This window comes from Scardinius erythrophthalmus (genome assembly GCF_964197995.2).
Source record: "Scardinius erythrophthalmus genome assembly, chromosome: 24".
Lineage (NCBI taxonomy): Eukaryota > Metazoa > Chordata > Actinopteri > Cypriniformes > Leuciscidae > Scardinius > Scardinius erythrophthalmus.
The window spans coordinates 25,244,462-25,263,121 of NC_138244.1; the positions used below are offsets into that span (position 1 = coordinate 25,244,462).

Here is an 18,660-nt window from a genome sequence, read left to right on the forward strand (position 1 = left end):
ATCTGTGCCCTCAGGGGGCCGTTCTGCCAACCCCGCCACCTTGTGTGTCTTGGGGCGCAGGGGTTCCCAGCGAGTGCTTATCCGAATGTCCGCCCTAAAAAAAAAGTACCATAGCAGGCTCTAGTCATAGGGGAGGAAGTAAAGTCCCTGCTGGCCATGGTGGCTATAGAACGTTTTCCTGAAGCAAATCGTGTCACAAATCAGGTCAGAGGACTGGTTTGTCACGATAGATCTCAAGGACGCATACTTCCACGCATCCATCCTTCCACAACACAGGAAGTTTCTAAGGTTCGCTTTCAGGGATGAAGCGTACCAATATCGAGTTCTTCCTTTCAGCCAAGCTTTATCACCTTGCACTTTCACAAAGTGTGTGGATGCAGCTCTGGCTCCCTCTGCGACTCCAGGGCATTTGCATACTAAATTACAAAGACGATTAGGTGATTGTAGCTCATTCAGAGCATTTGGCGGTTCGACATTGAGATGTCGTTCCCGCCCACATGAGAAATTTGGGTTTGAGGCTGAACGCCAAGAAGAGTGTAATTTCTCCAGCTCAGAGGACCATTTTTCTGTGTGTAATATGGGATTCGATGACTATGCAGGCATGTCTGACTCCTCCTCGTATCGTCTCGATTCTCTCAGCTGTGAACGAGCTAAAGCTAGGCTAGTCACTCTCTAGGCCAATTTCATAGACTGTTAGATCTGATGGCAGCTGTTTCCAACATGATACCTGTGGTCCATGAGACCTATGCAGAGGTGGCTTAAAACCAAGGGATTCTCCCCAAGGGGAAATCCGCTCCATATGATCAAGTGAATGCCGTCGGGCCTTAGTCATGTGGAAAAAACCTTGATTCCTTTCCCAAGGACCTGTGCTGGGGGCTCCTTGTCGTCACATCAAGCTAATGATGGAGTAATCCCTCACGGGCTGGAGGGCGATCATGAGTGATCGCTTGGCTCAAGGTCTGTGGCGGGACCATCATCTATCATTGCACATAAATTGCCCGGAGATGCTGGCCGTGTTTTAGGCACTGAATCACTTCCTCCCAGACCTAAGAGGCTGTCATGTGCTTGTTCGTACAGACAACACATGGGTGGTCTCTTACATAAACCATCAGAGGGGTCTGTGGTCACATCCCTTATTCAACCTGGCTCACCAGATATTCCTGTGGGCCCAGGGGAAGCTACTCTCTATGAGAGTGTCTAAATCAGGGGGCAGACATCCTGTCAAGGCAAGGGCCGAGGCCCGGGAAAGCCCGAGGTGGTGAAACTCCTGTGGGAGAAGTTTGGCCAAGCAAAATTAGATCTGTTTGCATCTCTAGAGACAACACTCCCTCGCTCACACAGCTCCTCTTGGGCTGGATGGTATGGTACAGACATGGCCGAGGCTATGTCTGTACGCCTTTCGCATAATCGCTCTTCTCCCGGGAGTTCTGCAGAGAGTTCGCAGGGACAGGGTCCATCTTCTATTAGTAGCCCCGTTCTGGCCGGCCCGGGTATTGTTCTCGGACCTCATGTCTCTCCTCGATGGCTCTGCTCTGGAGATTACGCCCAGGAGGGACCTTCTTTCTCAGGCGAAGGGGTCGATCCTTCAGCCCCATCCAGAGTTGTGGAAACTGTGCGCTAGGCCTCTGAGGGGACCCAGCTCATAAGTTCAGGTCTTTCAACCGAGGTTGTTGAGACTATCCTTCACTTCAGAGTTACGTCCATGAGGAAACTCTATGGCCTGAAGTGGATATTATTCACTTCATGGTGCGGAAGTCACCAGCTGGACCCAGTTAACTGCCCAGTGGGGTGCAGTACTGGAATTCCTGCAGGAGGGATTCTTCGCAGGGCTATCCCCCTCGACCCTAAAGGTGTATGTGGCAGCCTTAGCTGCTTACTACACTCCTTTGGGTGGTGTGATACACATTTCCTCCGTGGCATCTTGAGGCTTAGATCTGCAGTCCGCATGAGGGTGCCGGCCTGGGATTTGGCCATAGTAGTGGAGGACCTTTCCTTGGCTCCCTTGAAGCCTATTGCAGAAGTTCCTGAGAAGTTTCTCACGCTGAAAACTGTCTTTCTCCTTGCTATCTGGTCTCTCAAGAGATTTTGAGACTTGCAAGCCCTATTCTGTATCTCCCTCGTGCTTGGAATTTGCGCCTGGTATTGTGAATGCTTTTCTCTACCCCAGACCAGGTTATGTTGCTAAAGTTCCTACTAATACTGTAAGACCTATTGTGCTGCAGGCCTTCTGTACTCCTCCCTTTCTGAATGTCTGACCAAGATAAACTAAATCTGCTCTGCCCAGTTAGAGTTCTAGATGCCTACGTCCACAGAGCTGCCCTGTGGAGGAAGTCTGAACAGCTGTTTATTTGGTTTGTGTCACCCAGGAAAGGGTTTCCGGCATTTAAGCAGAGGATGAGCAAATGGGTGGTCGAGGCTTTCTCTATCTCCTTCACCTTTGGCTGTCTGGGCCCACTCTTCCCCGGGAGTGGCAGGCTGGTCCTCAACGCACACATTTGTGAGGTTCTATGACCTTGACCTGGGCTCCACTCTGGAGGCACTATCTCGTCTCCTCTCGTCACACCGTGACAATTCAACACTGTGTGCATACGATTTCACACTGGCGTGCATTTGCTCATACGGTGGCATGGGTATACCTGTAGCATTCCACCAGCGATCCGACGCAGCACGAGTCCCTTGAAAGGGTACGTCTCAGTTATGTAGGTATCCATGGTTCCCTGAAAAGGGAAAGAGACGCTGTGTTGCCCAGCTATACTCCCGGCATGCCTGTGATCAACTTCCTTCAGTCTATCAGGACTGAAACTATTTGGTTTGGGTGTGCTTTATAGTCCTGGTCAATGACGTCACCCGCCTATGATGTTCCATGGTAAATGGTAAATGGACTGCATTTATATAGCGCTTTCACAGACCTATGGCCACCAAAGCGCTTTACATATTGCCTCACATTCACCCATTCCTCACTCATTCATACACTGACGGTGGTGTCAGCCATGCATGGCCCCATCCAGCTCGTCGGGAGCAGCTGGGTTAGGTGTCTTGCTCATGGACACCTTGACACTTGGTCACCAACCTTCCGGTTTGTAGACAACCTACATGAACCACTAAGCCACTCGCGTTCCATCTCGCATTGGACTGATTTAATACGTGCTTTACAATACAATCACGCAGAGGCGTTCCCACAGCGTTTCGACGCAGTGTTTTGTTCCCTTTTCAGGGAACCATGGTAACATACGTAACCAAGATGTTTTGTTTAGCAGTGGTGTTATTTGTTGGTTTCAAATGTCTGTCTTAAAAAAAAAATCTCATTTGACTTCTGAAATCTTATATTTTTCTGTTTCACTCAGAAAAATGTAAGATTTCAGAAGTCAAATGAGATTTTTTTCAAGACAGACATTTGAAACGCAGAGTATAAGAATGTGTGTGATCAAATACTCATTGTGACAAGATACTTTTCCTATATGCTGCTTTGAGCATCAAATAGTGATAGTCATCACCCTGGGATATACTTCCTTATCAACACATTTGCATAATGATTCTGCAGTGTGGACTCTGTACTACATGTGTACAAAATGCTTTGAGCAAGAGGAAATAAAATATTAAAATCATACCTCATGTAAGCAGAAGTGAGTCTCAAAAACATTTTTTTTCATGAGATCGGGCAGATATTCTGAAACACCTAAGAGAGGTAGAGCGAGAGAATGTATTATGGAATCGACAGTTCAAGATGAATCATATGAAGGTTGAAAAATAATACAGTGATGTAATACAAAGTAATATGAATGAGCAATCTAGGGAAACTGTTACTCACCCTCAGAATCGATGCATGTGTGATGCAGAATGAAATCAACAATACGAATCCTGAAACAGAGCCACAATGCAGATCAAAGCCCTTATGTTAAAGTGGCTTCTTTATTTGTGTACAACACAGTATTTTTTTTTTCACAATACATCAATCGTGACTATGTCACTTTTCTCCACTGCACTATAGAGAATAGGGATTACTCAGATTACCATTAGGAAGAGAAGTAGCATTTTGTTTGCTAGCCATTTAATTGGTGAAAATCTCTATTCTTCTCTATTCTCTATTCTAATCTCTATTCATAGGCAAAATGTACTATCACTGAGCAAGTGAGGCAAAAATAGGAATCTGTTAGTTAGTCGATACTGAACAGTGATCAAAGTAATTCCAATCACGTATTTAAAAACCCTATAATTTTTCATCCTGTGGCCTTTAAACAAATGTGTTTGAATTACAGTCATAAAAATGGCTAGAGAGTTTTTTGAGACTGTGTTACCTGGTTGACTGAGGTATAGTACCCTGCTGCTCACAACTCCAGTTACAGGCATCAGACACTTTTAAGAGATACCGGTATGTCTCAAAAACCCTTTCTGGTGCTCTAATGCAATAAAATACCGTATAATCATCTCTAAATTTCTGCAAAAAGAAACATACACCAAATAAAAAGAGTAAAGCAAATATTTGACAACATTTCATTATTAGTACCATTATCCAAACAATATAATAACGCAGTGCCATTATATTAGTATTGAACTAAATCTAATAATGATAAAGTCATATGCAAATGCAAAAACTCCCTTACTTGAACGTTTAATTTCTTAGCTTTCAAAGTTTCAATGAAAGCTTTCTGTTTTCTGATGCATTCGTTATTTTCCTCTTCTTCTGAGATTTTTGCCACAAGGACAAAATCGAAGGTCAGAGGAGGTTGCTGAAATTAAAAAGAAAGAAAGCAGTGCTAATAAATGATTATCAGAACTTTCCCACTTACAAAAATACATCCTATGCAATTTTCATTTCATTCTAGTGACTTTCCTTTGTGTATAAGTTATAAATAATTTAAACATGTACAGTGGGGTCAAAAATTGAGACCACGTTAAAAATCTGAAATTTCACACCCCATTTAAAATTTAAGTTTGATTTATTATAACGCACAAAAGATGCTCTTTGGAACATACTCAAATCATGCTGGAAAACACGGATCATCAGGTTTTGTTTATGTCAGCCTAATGCATGCTGCCAACTTTCTATTACACTGATAATATACAATAAGTTGTATTAACATTTTTTTATTAAATTAAAAAGTAGTCTTTTCACTAGCAGCCTCACTTTGAAACCTGTATTATGTTTTATGTGCAATTCATTGTTTCACTTAGACTATTACACTGATAATATAATTTGTAATGAAAAAAATGATTCAATTAAAAATAGATGCATTTTTTTACTAGTGGTCTCACTTTGAAACCTATTATGAGCTGTGATGTGCTATAGGCCTTACCACTGGTGGCATAGATGGGATCTCATTGCCATTCTCATTTACAACTCCGATGGTTTCTAAAAGGTCAATGCTCCCCTACAACAACAACACAGTATAAACAGTTCAGAATAATAACCCCATTTACAAGAAGGGTAAAAGGTGGAAATGTACTGTCAGTATGTTCTTAAAGGGATAGTTCACTTTGAAATTAAATTTTGGTATGTTTTAGCTTACCTCAAGGGCATCCAAGATGTAGGTGTCTTTTTTTCAGCAGTAGTTTAAATATTGTTATTTTTAGGTCAAACCGTTCTTGTCTGACAGTCATATCATGCAGGTCTATGGTCACTGTCTCAAAGAGCATGCACAGAGTCCAAATTAAAACAATTCCCCATCGTCCAAATTAAACAATTCCCCATTGTAAGTACACATTGATGGCCTAAGACACGAAACGAGCGGTTTGTGTGAGAAAACGAACAGTATTTATATCGTTTTTACCTCTTGTAACAGAGCCACGTCCAAGTGATCTGAGGGCGCGAGTGCATCCTGGTGTGTGACGTGTACGCAGACTGGTGCATAGATATATACACTAGATGTCGCCTTGGCTACGGCAGTTCATTGGAATGAATGTCTTTAATGCGGCCAGTCTGCGTACACGTCACACACCAGGATGCGCTCGCGCCCTCAGATCACTTGGACGTGGCTGTGTTACAAGAGGTAAAAACGATATAAATACTGTTCATTTTCTCACACAAACCGCTCGTTTCGTGTCTTAGGCAATCAATGTGTACTTACGATGGGGAATTGTTTAATTTGGACGATGGGGAATTGTTTTAATTTGGACTCTGTGCATGCTCTTTGAGACAGTGACCATAGACCTGCATGATATGACTGTCAGACAAGAATGGTTTTCCCTAAAAATATCAAAATTGAAACTACTGCGGAAAAAAAGACACTACATCTTGGATGCCCTTGAGGTAAGCTAAAACATACCAAAATTTAATTTCAAAGTGAACTATCCCTTTAACACAGTAACTATGAGTGTAATATAAGATTATATATATATATATATATATATATATATATATATATATATATATATATATATATATATATATATATATATATATATATATAATATTGTACAATAAGAAAAAAAATTAGATATGTAAGATAAGAGATCACAAACTCTGGATTTAGGCTATTTCTGGCAATAGCAGAGATCAATATCAACCCCCTCCATGTACTTTCCAATCAGTTCTGTCCCTATGTTCTTACTCTATTGCAAAATAGTATAATAGTGACTGAGATTGCAGCTGCATGCACATTATACTGTAAACTGAGATACAAATTAAAGCATTTCGGAAAGTTCATTTCTACCACCAAGTTCTACTTTCATACTACTGACTAATCTTATAGTTTATTAGAAACAAAAAAACCCTCCCAAATGCCTGTGAATACCAGAAATTCCATCATGGTGAAGTCATGAGGGTTTGAATGTTGTTTCTAAATTTTTTTAATTGCTCTAGTTGTAGTTTAGTATCTGATTCTACACTAGATAAATGTCAATGTTTGTTTTCCCCTAAAATAGTCTGAATAGCTCAGAACTGGTTTACACGTCCCACACACACCAACAGAAGCAGAGGTATTGCAACCATAGCAAATGTTTTGATTGATAAGGGAACGTTTTGTGTTGCATATGGCATGACCCCAAACACAGGTCGTATCACAGATACTGTGTCTATTGATACTGCTTCTCCATGACAGCTGCAGTAGACAACTTAACTTGCAGTTTCACACAGACAATAAAACCATTCAATCTTAGAACAGGGGCATTCAACCTTTTCACGGCTTAGCGGAAGTCTTTTCTCTTGGTTTGGTTTCATATTTCTGAATTAATTCCCTTACGTTCACAACACTAATAAGACCTCAATCGGGGTGCAATGTTCTCTGAGCTGGTGTTCCTCTGAAGAAACACCAGTTAAAAGACATCAGCTTTATTGTATATCTGTGCTTGTAACTTATGCCATGGCTCATAATGATTTGTGTGTAAAAACATTTCTGTGATTTGTTCGATCTTTTGACAGAGCAAAAAAAATCAGTCTTGACGACATTCTATTGAATCAATGTTATCAAGATCAAGGAACCACTGTCAATGTTAGAACATGCAGCCTAGAAATAAAAGTCATTTGGCAGGCACAATAGATATGCACATTTAATAGGTTTCTATAAGCTGTTTAGAAGTCAGACATTCTTCATGATCCTGGTAGTCTACATCTTTGAATCAGACACACAAATCTGCCTGTGATTCATGAATTCTGTTGGCTCTCAATTAACAATTGCCTTATTTTCATGTTTTAAGCACTAAGAAACTGTAAGATCGCCTACTAAGTTAACTCTAAGACAGGCAAAAACTAACCAAACAGTGCCGTTAACATCGCTGTTGGGTAAGGCAGTTAAATTTCATCTCACCTGTCTCCGTCCTAGTTTCCGCTTCATCATGATAGATCCAGGGCTCCAGTCCATGACAGCTGTGCTGGTTTTATACGGGACCACAGACACTTGTCAGTTAAAGGGAACCTTTAATAATTCGCCATTACAAACCAAAGAGTAAGCACAAAAGACTCATCAGAAACTCGTGTACACTTCCGTGCTGCTGTAAGGAACTTGACATGTACTGTTGGCTTGACTTGAGAGACAGCCAGCCGCTGTGGAATGTCGACTCGCCGGATGACTCTCGGTCTTGATGTCACTGAACGTGCGCTCACGTCTGATAACAAAACTCGTCATAAGAGCACAACAACCCAAACAACTGCGTCACATGAGCATACTAACCCAAACACACGTCTAACATCTAATATAGTTCCCGTTTATCATTTATATTAAAACGACAACAATAGATTATATTTTCCCTATATTATAATAAATATACATCACAATTCACAATTTGTAAAATTAATGATAGCAACGTGTACACATTTACCAAAACATAGGCAACGTGTAGCTTAGGTTTCTAAGGTCTATTTTCACTTCTTATTTAGAATATAGAATATATATGCTATAAAAATACACATTGCCAAAAAAAAAACAAAAAAAACTGAAAGGTAAGTACACTTTTGCTATATTCTTAGATCTTTTTGATTTAGTAATAGCCTATATATATCGTATGACACACCCTGCAAAGTCTAATAATGATAATAATAATAATAATAATAATAATAATAATATAGCCTAGTTTATTGGAAATAATGTATTTTGGGAGCTTTGTTTTTTGTTTTTGTTTTTTTATCAAAGGTGGGCTGTAAAGGTGTATATAGACTGTATGTTAGCGCTTGCGAGTATCTTTTGGCTATTATCTGACTATTATCTGTTTATTGTAAATCAAACCCATAATGTGAGCAACCCACATTAACCAACGTTGCATTTTGAAGTTGCACTTCTGCCACTAGGTGGAGGCACGAGATCTATTAACTGCTTATCTATAACTGCATTCTGCATGTGTTAAAAACTTAAAGACCACTGGAATTTTTTTAATATAGTTATATGTTTGAGTTAGATGTTATTTTTTATTACATTATATTCAATTAAAAAATATTTGTCATTTAGAGCATTTTTGAAGAAAATTACAATTGGTCAAAATAACAAATAAAATATGCTTTGCCATGTTTCCAGACATTGAATAATGAAAAGAAAAAAATGTAGGCCTATATTAATTTTTACAACAACACAATACATGTATTGTCAGAGCAGAAGCAAGTTTTGTTCAGGATAGCCTTGTACACGGCTTGATTCATGCATCCTTACCAAAGATGGAATTGCTAAATATGTATATGCTTTCTTACATCCAAATACCATTTACATTTTATTTGCAGTGTCTACAGGGGTGGTCTGATCTTTTGGTACCATCGTTTTATATTTTGTTCCAATCAACTTCACAAAAATGTCTTAAAACTCACAAGCTATACGGTTTGACTTTAAATTCAAGCTATCTATATGTGAGTTCAAATGATAAAAATCGGAATCTCCTCTATAATCTTATAAACCAGATTAAACACGTTTGCCCTATGTTATTACTTTGGTCCCACCCATAAGGAAGACCATAGCCCTCAGAAAGGAGGCTCCCGCCCCATGCGTCTGCCACCTTCACATATGGCTGTGGAATTATGAAACCCAGATTGTAGAATTGTAGGTTTGGGAAATAGGCAGCTATGTTTCTGTCCTGCTGCCACACCCAGACAGAACTCCATGTGTAATTGCTGGAGTGAAGGGCCATGGTAACCACTTGAAGGGTGGCCCCGGCCAGAAGAGTCTATATTGGGCTACACAGGCTCCTTTAGTTACACTCCTGGTGGGGCTGGAACAAGCCATCGAGATGTGGAGAATTCTTAGGAAGCTGCTTCAGAAACAGCCTTTCCTCTTTCTGTTCTGAATGGGGAAATGTGTGTGTGTGTGTGTGTGTGTGTGTGTGTGTGTGTGTGTGTGTGTGTGTGTGTGTGTGTGTGTGTGTGTGTGTGTGTGTGTGTGTGTGTGTGTGTGTGTATGTGTGTGTGAGAGAGATATTATCATTTTGAAAGGCTTCAGACATTGCAATGATGGTTCTGATTATCAACCGATATATTAGCCAGTCATTTTGCGACAACTGACTTGGCTGATGAACTGAAGTGCTGTCCAATCTTTGTTGATGAACGCTGCACATTGTCTGTTGTCATTGTTTAAATACATTTTGACTACATTTTGTGGGGGAAAAATTTGTGTTCAAGCAATGTCTTTATTTTGTATTGTTTGTATGTGTATTACTGACATTATATCTGTGACACAGAATTGACCATTTAAGAAAACAATATTGGTCAAACACTAAGCATTCAATGCTGTTTGTTACATGTAATAATGAATGTAGTTTTATAATGCGTTACATTACTGAGTTGTTCCTAATGGCAAATTTTATTTTTGTTGCTCAATTGTTCTGAAATGTCAGAGAATATATAATTGGCACATTCCATTTTTGTGTCCTTGAAAGGGCGGGACGTGAACACTTATCGTTGGGTCATCTCAAACTTAATTCCTTCATGGAGAGTCTTCTTTTGTTGTTATCAGAGGGAACGTGCAATGGGAACTGCAGGCAACTTTGCTGTTTATGATCACATGACCTTCACGGTTCATTTGATGTTACTGAAATTCAATCTGCTTTAAACCCAACAGGAAAAATTCCTTACGTATTTATGTGTGTGTTTACCAAATGCCACACCAAGACTGTATCAAGTTGAAATAACTTTGAATTATTGACAATCTTATCAGCTATAAACATGAATTGTACTGCTGTGTTATCAAGACAACATTAATATTCAGATAACCTTCAACGTGAACATTTGAAACAATAGTATCCTGCTCTGTTTTCATCTTTGCCCATCAGAGTGAGTGTGTGTGTGTGTGTGTGTGTGTGTGTGTGTGTGTGTGTGTGTGTGTGTGTGTGTGTGTGTGTGTGTGTGTGTGTGTGTGTGTGTGTGTGTGTCTGCTACTACGGGCACTTTTAAGTCCCAGTAGTGACATTTTAGATTTATGTTAAAATTTGTCATCTGATGCTTGATAAATATATACATAGGCCTAGCTGGTTTTATTACACGCCTTGAAATAAAAAATAATGAATGAATAGTGTGATTAATGAAAATTTATGAAGCATTTATAGGTCTGTAACAAAGCTGGTGCTCTTCGGTCATTTTACAAAAAAAAAAAAAAAAAGTCACATGTGCACCTCGCGGTCAAAAATGAGCGCATTGGAAATGAATGGGAGACGAATTTCATCTAGAGAAAACTTTTGGTACTGCGGACAAACAAAATCTTACTAAAAACTAATTTTCTGAGATATCAGGCTCAAATTTTGAACACAACTTGTTTCGATTTATAGCTTTGATTTTCTCACAGTTAGAGTAAAACATATTTTTGAAAATATATATTTCATATAAAAATTGAAAATAGTATTTTTGCACATTTTTAACAATAAATGTAAAGTTCTGTAACTTTTTTTTTAATTTACTTTTTAAACTTTTTTCACTTCAGCAATAATCTGTCAAGTGTTGTCTTTGAAAAGAGATCAAACTTAAATTTGTGCTCTAAAGCATTGAAGATTTATGACAGTTTAAGTTGGAAATTAAATGTTTAGGTCCATACTCAAAAAGTGAATAAATGGATTACAAATACAGTGTAAATATAATTTAATATATATTTAATTTATAATAAAATTCCCTAAAAATACTAAATATATTAAAAAAAGCATTATCAAACTAAAATATATAGTAAATTAATTTAATTGAAATAAAAATAAAAATTCAGTTATTTTCATTTTTATACAAATTTCTATTTCTATTTGTTTTTTTTTTTTATTTCAATTAGCACTAAGGTTAAATGATCAGGGAATGGGGCGGGAACCGGCGGACATTTAACACACTTTAATATATCAAAATAAACAAACAACAAAACGAAAGTAAAAGTGGCAGCCCCTCATGGACGACTGCCGCACAGACATAGTCCAGGCTTGGTCCTCTCTCGTCCTTCACTGTCTATGGGATGTGTTTGATGAAAAAATCTGACCCATGGAGGCACCACCCCACAACCTGATACTACAGGACACATTCAGAGGTCTTGTGGAGTCCTTGTCTTAACATATCAGACCTGTTTTGGCAGCATGAGGGAGATCTACATGATATTAGGCTGGTGTTTTTAATGCTGTGGCCGATCAGTATATATTGCAATTATAAAGTCTATTGTAAACTAAATATAAACATGCAATTTTTGCAACCCTTGATGATACCAAATTCATCTACAATAAGATGACAGAAATGCAGAGAGGTAATGAGAAAAGACCCAAACAGATATGAAGAGTTATGGAAAAAGAGCATTTCAAAAATTGGAAAATGAGAAGATAAAGAGTGTCTCCCAACTGACATATCAGAAAAGAAGATAGTGGAGGATAAACAAAAGTAATCAGGGACAAAACAAAATGCGGAAGGCCTCAAATTTTGGCCTCAGTTTGATATTGCAATGGAAATTCATAAATGTCTTAGTTTTTGAAACATGACAATCAGTTTGAGCCTTTACTGCAATACCTTGCATAGACAAAATACCTTCTGCTTTCATCTGTTACTGTTTTTCTCTACAGTAACCTATTGTTAAGGTTACATTATTAAAATGCCATTAACATTGTGTCCTTACTGTCACAAACTGTCATTACCGCAGCAATGATTTATTTAAATTATTAATCCATATAAATATAAATAGAATCTATCGCTATTTCCACTTCATGTAGATAGAATCTATTGCTATTTAAACTAAGTTTAAACAACAGCTATTGTTAAGAAAATTTGCTATTTTCACATAGTGTAAATATAATCTATTTATTGCTATTTAAACTTAGTTTAGTAAACTTAGTTTAGTAAACTTAGTTTAAATAGCATCTATCGCTAAGAAAATGTGCTATTTGCACTTAGTGTACATAGAATCTATCGATATTTACAATTACTGTAAATAGCATTTATTATATTTGCTTTTATTGCAAATAGCCTCTGAATTAATATTCTTCTTCTTCCGTGTTCTTCTGAGACTAAATTTCCTGAAAACTCCTCATTAAGCTTTAATGCTATAAGCACCAAACTCAACACAGACCTTCAGACTGTTCTGTAGTTTGTTGCTATATCTTTTCAAACTGATCTGACATTTACAGTTTTCGCATAAATTTAAATAAAAAAATCCCATTGACATTGGCTGTAATACTAATGCTGTCCTATAGAGGGGCCACAGGATAAGAAATATTTTGTCTACTCTATATTACTCTCCGTTTCCATCAGTTAAAATGACAAATAAATTCATACTCTGAGTGCGCTTCACAAGTTAAGTTTGAACCATATGGATTCTTAATATTTATCAGGTGAAGGCACGTTTTAAACAGTTTCTTTTGTACAGGTATGCCTTTCTAAACTAATGCGCTGCTACATTCAGACAGTAGTGCACACATCACATGCAGAAACATTCAGGAGAGCAGAAACTGTTCTGTGATTTATCAATAATCACTTAGAAACTGAAAAGTTATAACATATTTCTTTCTGTTTTTGAAGTAGCCTAGTTTCACTATTAGAGACGCTGCACAGACTGGTATCTTATTGACCGACTTCATCTTTATCTGATTTAGAACAAGCAGAAATCTCTAAGAAATATAACGACCTATAGACAAAATAGATTTTGAGTCGAGGTTCAGGCTTCTCAAGCCAACTCAAAGTTCACAAACTTTTGCCTCTAGTTAAAGCTGCAGTCTGTAGTTTTTCCTCTTTGTCGCCATCTCTGTTCGGAATCTGCAATTGCAGTTATTCGCGGAATTATCAACTTTACGTGGGTTGTGCCTCGGGATGGTACAGCACGGATGAATCCAGTGTTTTGAGGAGAATGTGCGGCTGTCAGTCGCCGTGCCGGTGTGGATACTGTCATTCGGAATCACAGATTCTACTTTTTGGAAGTATGACCAACATAAGAATTTTCACCGGAAAATGTCGTCTGAACAAGTAAGTATCATCCACTTTTGTTCTGCCCAACTAAGGGGAAAAAAGCATTGCAGTAAATCGCGCCATTAAATCTAACGATCGCTAATCATATCACGTCAAACCATGCAAATTATACTTTGTTCTCAAATTGTTAATGTTAACAACATCAGCATTGCGTGACTACATTTAATGCCCTTCCGATATTTATCCTTGTTTTCGCATGGGCCGGCTGCAGTCTCTTTTTTTCTCCGAAGTCCGAAGTCTTTCGCGTTTTACAGCGGGTGAATCTCCTGGTGATTGTCGTTTGAACCTTTCTGGATCCGCCATCGAATTGATGAGTTTAATTATATCAAGTGCTGCGAGAAAAGGCTATAAATCTCCACCTCCAACATCATCACACGCAATATATAGCCTACTAGCCGAGACCCCTTCTTTATGTGGACAGATGTGACGTAATAACGCAAAGACATGCTCGAATTTCCCGTGGAAATCCACCAGTACCACTGGAATTAAAAACATTATTACAAGCTTACCGTTTTGAATCGAGCTAAGGCAAGCAGATAGTGTTGAACACTGGCTGGTTATGTACTTGCTTAAAAAAATATTTTGGATAATTTTTACCCAAAAAAGCTATAACAAAGCAGGCTAATAATTTATTAATGAAATTATACCTGCATTCTATTATTCCACAGAATTTCTTAGAAGTAGACCATGAATTCACTCAGGCTAAATCAATTTATCAGAAAGGCTATTTTTTTCAAGCTAAGTTAATCGAAACGCAAGGGTTAAGAATTATGGACATATGTTTGTAGTTTGCCGACAAAATTGCGGTCATTTTATGTAACTCCCCTTTAAATGAAGTGAGCGCTCAAGGGTGAGCGAATTTACCAATCCAACTATGTGGAAGGTTTAACTCATGAATGTTAAATAGACCCCGATTACGTGGCTTTGCAGCCTCCCAATGCAAAGACCTGTTTTTGAATATGAATTAGTCCATGTTAACGTTGTTAGTAAACCCTCCAATAGTGAAGACATTGCTCATGCATATTAAGAGAGGAGCTCTTGCCATAGTAAGGATCGTAATTTCGCCAAATGAGACCCAAGACAAACCCGAGTGGGCAAATCTGATCCGCTGAGCGTGAAGTGAACGGTCATTTCTCGGGCAGAGCTGAGGTCGGATCACGGGGCGTGGGCTCACACGGAGCCCTTACGGAAAGATCTGTGATTTGTAACAGATTCACATTTAGAATACACCAGGAGACTTAATAAAGATGAATCGCGGATCGGGAAAGTCGAGTGATGAGACGCTTATAGAAATGGACCGAACTGCTTGGTCCAACGGCGGTAAGTGTCCGGAACACGCCTTTACTCGTTTTCACACATGGGAATGTTTTAAAATAAGAAGAGAAAAACACATTTTGTGCGTTATTCGTAAGTTAGCTACCACTTTTGTTGTTCATTTATCTTATTCAAATAGTCTTTTTAGAGTTAATGGCCTGAAGAGTATTTTCCAAATGCGCACATCCGTTCCGTCTAAATTGTGCGCGTCAGTAACATGAGACAACAGCTTTAAATTTATACAATTATAATAATAATAGTTTAAAATAAAGTAAAAAAAAAAAACTTTAAACCACTCTTTATTGTATCTGGATGTATTAATATATAGCCTGTAATTTGTGTTCTTCAGTAGTCTGGTTTATTAGCCCATAGTCAATGAATTTCAGTAAGGGCAAATTGACTATTTGAGTAAATCTAAATTTCAGTAAAGCTTTAAAATATTTTTCTAGCATTGTTCTTTTAAACACCAAAAAAGTAGTATAAACTTTTCTGGTGTTTACAAGAACATGTTGATATAATACAGTTGGACTCTATAACATAGTATAAAGATTAAAAGTAGGCATATCCTGTTAGCATGACTAAATATGTTGATATGCAATACAGTGGGTGCACACTAATGTACAATGGCAGAGATAACTCTCATGGACTGGTTGTGACTGTATAGTTAAACAGAATAGGCTGAGATTCTCATGAACTTCCCCTTTAAAATCCTTGATTGTGTTTTTACCTTAAAATGGTCATGTACTTTTCCTTCTCTTTGTCATCAGTCTAGTCTACATGCCAACAGCCATTTCTATTAGTTTCTATTAAACTCATTGCAGTGAAGGGAAGATTCTGGCTAACAGACACAATGAACAGCTCAAAAACAATGTTCATTCCTCATAATCTGGGCTATGGTTAGGTGGTATAGATTACCATATAAAATAGGTTTTTAAAAAGTAGCTTGATAATGACTTTGAACAGTTTCAGTGTTTATAAAAATCAACAATTGATAGTTAATCCAAATGACTTATCATATTTACTAATGCAACCACTTGATATGAATCAAGACACAATGGATATGACTGCCTTTGTCAGACTTGTTTGAATGTTGCTGACTTCAGTTTGTCTTCACTTGCCCCTGCATGATTAGAGGAGTTCCCTGATAAGCTGATAACGGGCTCTGAAAACTCATCTGCAACATTTATGTTTTCAACTTTGTCTTTAGTTAACACACTGTGAGTGACCACACACACTAATTCACTGCCACTTAAACCGTAAAAGAATTTCACTCAAAAGAACTGGAACTAGTAACACCATTTTGACATCATGGTTTTATGCTGTGCATTTCAACTAACCGCAAACTAGGTGGTCTCATGTGCTTTGTGTTCATATTTCCTGTGTTTACATAGCAACCATTCTCGCTTCCAGTTTCATATCATGTACCTAAAGTTGACTTGTTTTCTTACAGTGGTCAAGTGTTCATGAAGATCGTATCTATTAACTGGTTCAGCCTTGATTAGGATTGGAGCTTAATTTTGCAGGATGATAGATCTCTAGGAACAGAACAGAGCAGTCTTTGTCCTAAAATATGCAATATATTAGGACAAGACTGATTTATATTCTGTTGCTCAAATAATAAAGAATGCTAGTAAAACTAAAGTCATGCATACAGGGTATATACTATTCCTTCAATGTATTGTAAGTTTCTTTGAGTAAATGTAAAATAATTGTGAATGTCAATCAAAAGTCAGACATCTGCATTCAATAAAAATAATTATTAAATGAATCCTGGCTTGTTCGAAAAACCACTGTCACATGGATAGGCTATACACACACTATAAAATTATAAAATGTTATCTTTATATAACAGCAGAGATTGTTCATCTGAAATTCATTGGTTTGATAACACACTATTGCATGGTTTTATGGGTTTTGTCAAAGCTGACTTTCTGTGAGTCAGAGACAGAAACATTGGACAGGAGATGAGTTCACCCAAACATGACAGTCCTCTCATTATTCTCTCACCCTCGTGTATTTTGTGTTTGAGATTCATTTGGGAAGTGAGGGAAAATATGAAATGAACCCTATAAAACTACTGTGTCATATTTGATATCAACATTTATAAATTATCAACAAGAATGAAACTGTTGAACACAATACCACATGCCTTCTGTCGCCTGATTGATAGTTTAGCCTATACTTTTTTAGAAAGTAAAAAGTCTAGTATAATTCTAAAACCGTCTCCCTTCAGCGCGTGGTTCACATGTTTTTATTTTTTTATTTTTTAGCAGTGAAATCTTTAATGATTTTTTATAAAGTAAACAAAAGGATAACATTTATATTGATAGTAATATTTTAAGATGAACACTAACTGGACTGAAGCAACTTAGGTTTACTTGATTATCCATACCTATTTATTTTATTTTTTTAGAAAATACATGTTAAAATATGATACATCAGGCTTTTGAAGAATGTTTAATTATACATCTCTAAATCATTACTGTTTTGCATTGCAATGTTTTGCCCTCCAAAATAAAATCTACAGCGCTTTAATCACAAAACTAAGCATTTAAAAATCATCTTACAAAGACAAATAATTTGCAGACATAGACCTGGTTTAACAAACAGGTCTTAGATTAAGCCAGGATTAGGCCTTTGTTAAATTAGGTCATTTATAGCTTTTATAAACGTGCCTTAGAAAAAAAAAAACATTATTGGTGTGTATCTTCTTTAGACAAAACAACGGCAATGACATTTTAAGATATGTCAGTGAATGTTGCGTTCAGTTAAAACAGCTCAAACATTTTTAGCCTGTGACTGGACTGTGAGAAGATTCTTCAAGAATTCTCATAGAAAAGATAGTCAGATATCTACTCAGATATCTATGTTTAGAAAGTGCTGCATGCTATGAGCTCTGGAGCAATTCTCCTCTGGTTGGTGCAGTAACTTTAGCCTGATCTGATAAGAAACCTTCTAGTATTCCAGCTGTATTTAGATGTAAGAGCTGGTTTTGGACTATGTGGCTTCATACAGTCAGTGTTTGGGACTGACAGCCGTATTTATTATCAGGTGTGACAGTCAAATTGTCCTGTTGACATATAACAGCAGACCAAAGTACATCGTTTTTATTTATTTATTGATATATAACCAGAGTCAGCTCTTATACTTGCTACTAATGCTTGTAACCATAGTTACACGCATACAGATGATATCAATATTTGCATTGTATCTTCAAAGATTTCCTTTTGTTATTCCAAACTGTTCAGCATTTCAGGACACTCGCTTCTTCTTCCTCTTACGTTTGTGGTCAGAAACTCTTATGATACAATATAAAGCAATTTAATAATCAATGTTACAACAATAAAATATTCAGATGGAAAGGTTCCAGAAACAAAATGTACTAGCCTATGACTTGATCACAAATGAAGATGGATGGGAATTGGGATAGTCTTGGTTATTTCTCAGTAAGTTGGACAAGTGACTTAAGCTTTTGGAGAAGTAAACATAATTTGTATTTGTGTCTGGTATTTAAAAAATTAATGTCT

General features: G+C 37.6%; 2 protein-coding genes across 6 annotated transcripts in view; one reads left to right on the forward strand and one right to left on the reverse strand.

The window, feature by feature from the left end:
- Positions 1 to 8,042, reverse strand: part of LOC308684701 (anoctamin-9) — a 32,741-nt gene extending 24,699 nt beyond the window's left edge. Inside the window, exons 1-6 of the mRNA XM_081355955.1 lie at positions 7,743 to 8,042; positions 5,295 to 5,369; positions 4,602 to 4,727; positions 4,296 to 4,435; positions 3,809 to 3,858; positions 3,609 to 3,676 (exon numbers count right to left, since the gene is read on the reverse strand). Of these exons, the coding sequence (XP_081212081.1) occupies positions 3,609 to 3,676; positions 3,809 to 3,858; positions 4,296 to 4,435; positions 4,602 to 4,727; positions 5,295 to 5,369; positions 7,743 to 7,796 (513 nt within the window). The 5' untranslated portion in view covers positions 7,797 to 8,042. The remainder of the gene's footprint in view (positions 1 to 3,608; positions 3,677 to 3,808; positions 3,859 to 4,295; positions 4,436 to 4,601; positions 4,728 to 5,294; positions 5,370 to 7,742) is intronic.
- Positions 8,043 to 14,904: 6,862 nt separating this feature from the next.
- The window catches only part of ano5a (anoctamin 5a), a 40,783-nt gene continuing 37,027 nt past the window's right edge, over positions 14,905 to 18,660 (forward strand). For all 5 annotated transcript variants that reach the window (XM_081356106.1, XM_081356107.1, XM_081356108.1 and 2 more), the window contains exon 1: positions 14,905 to 15,139. In XM_081356106.1, coding sequence (XP_081212232.1) covers positions 15,067 to 15,139 — 73 coding nt within the window. In that variant the 5' untranslated portion in view covers positions 14,905 to 15,066. The remainder of the gene's footprint in view (positions 15,140 to 18,660) is intronic.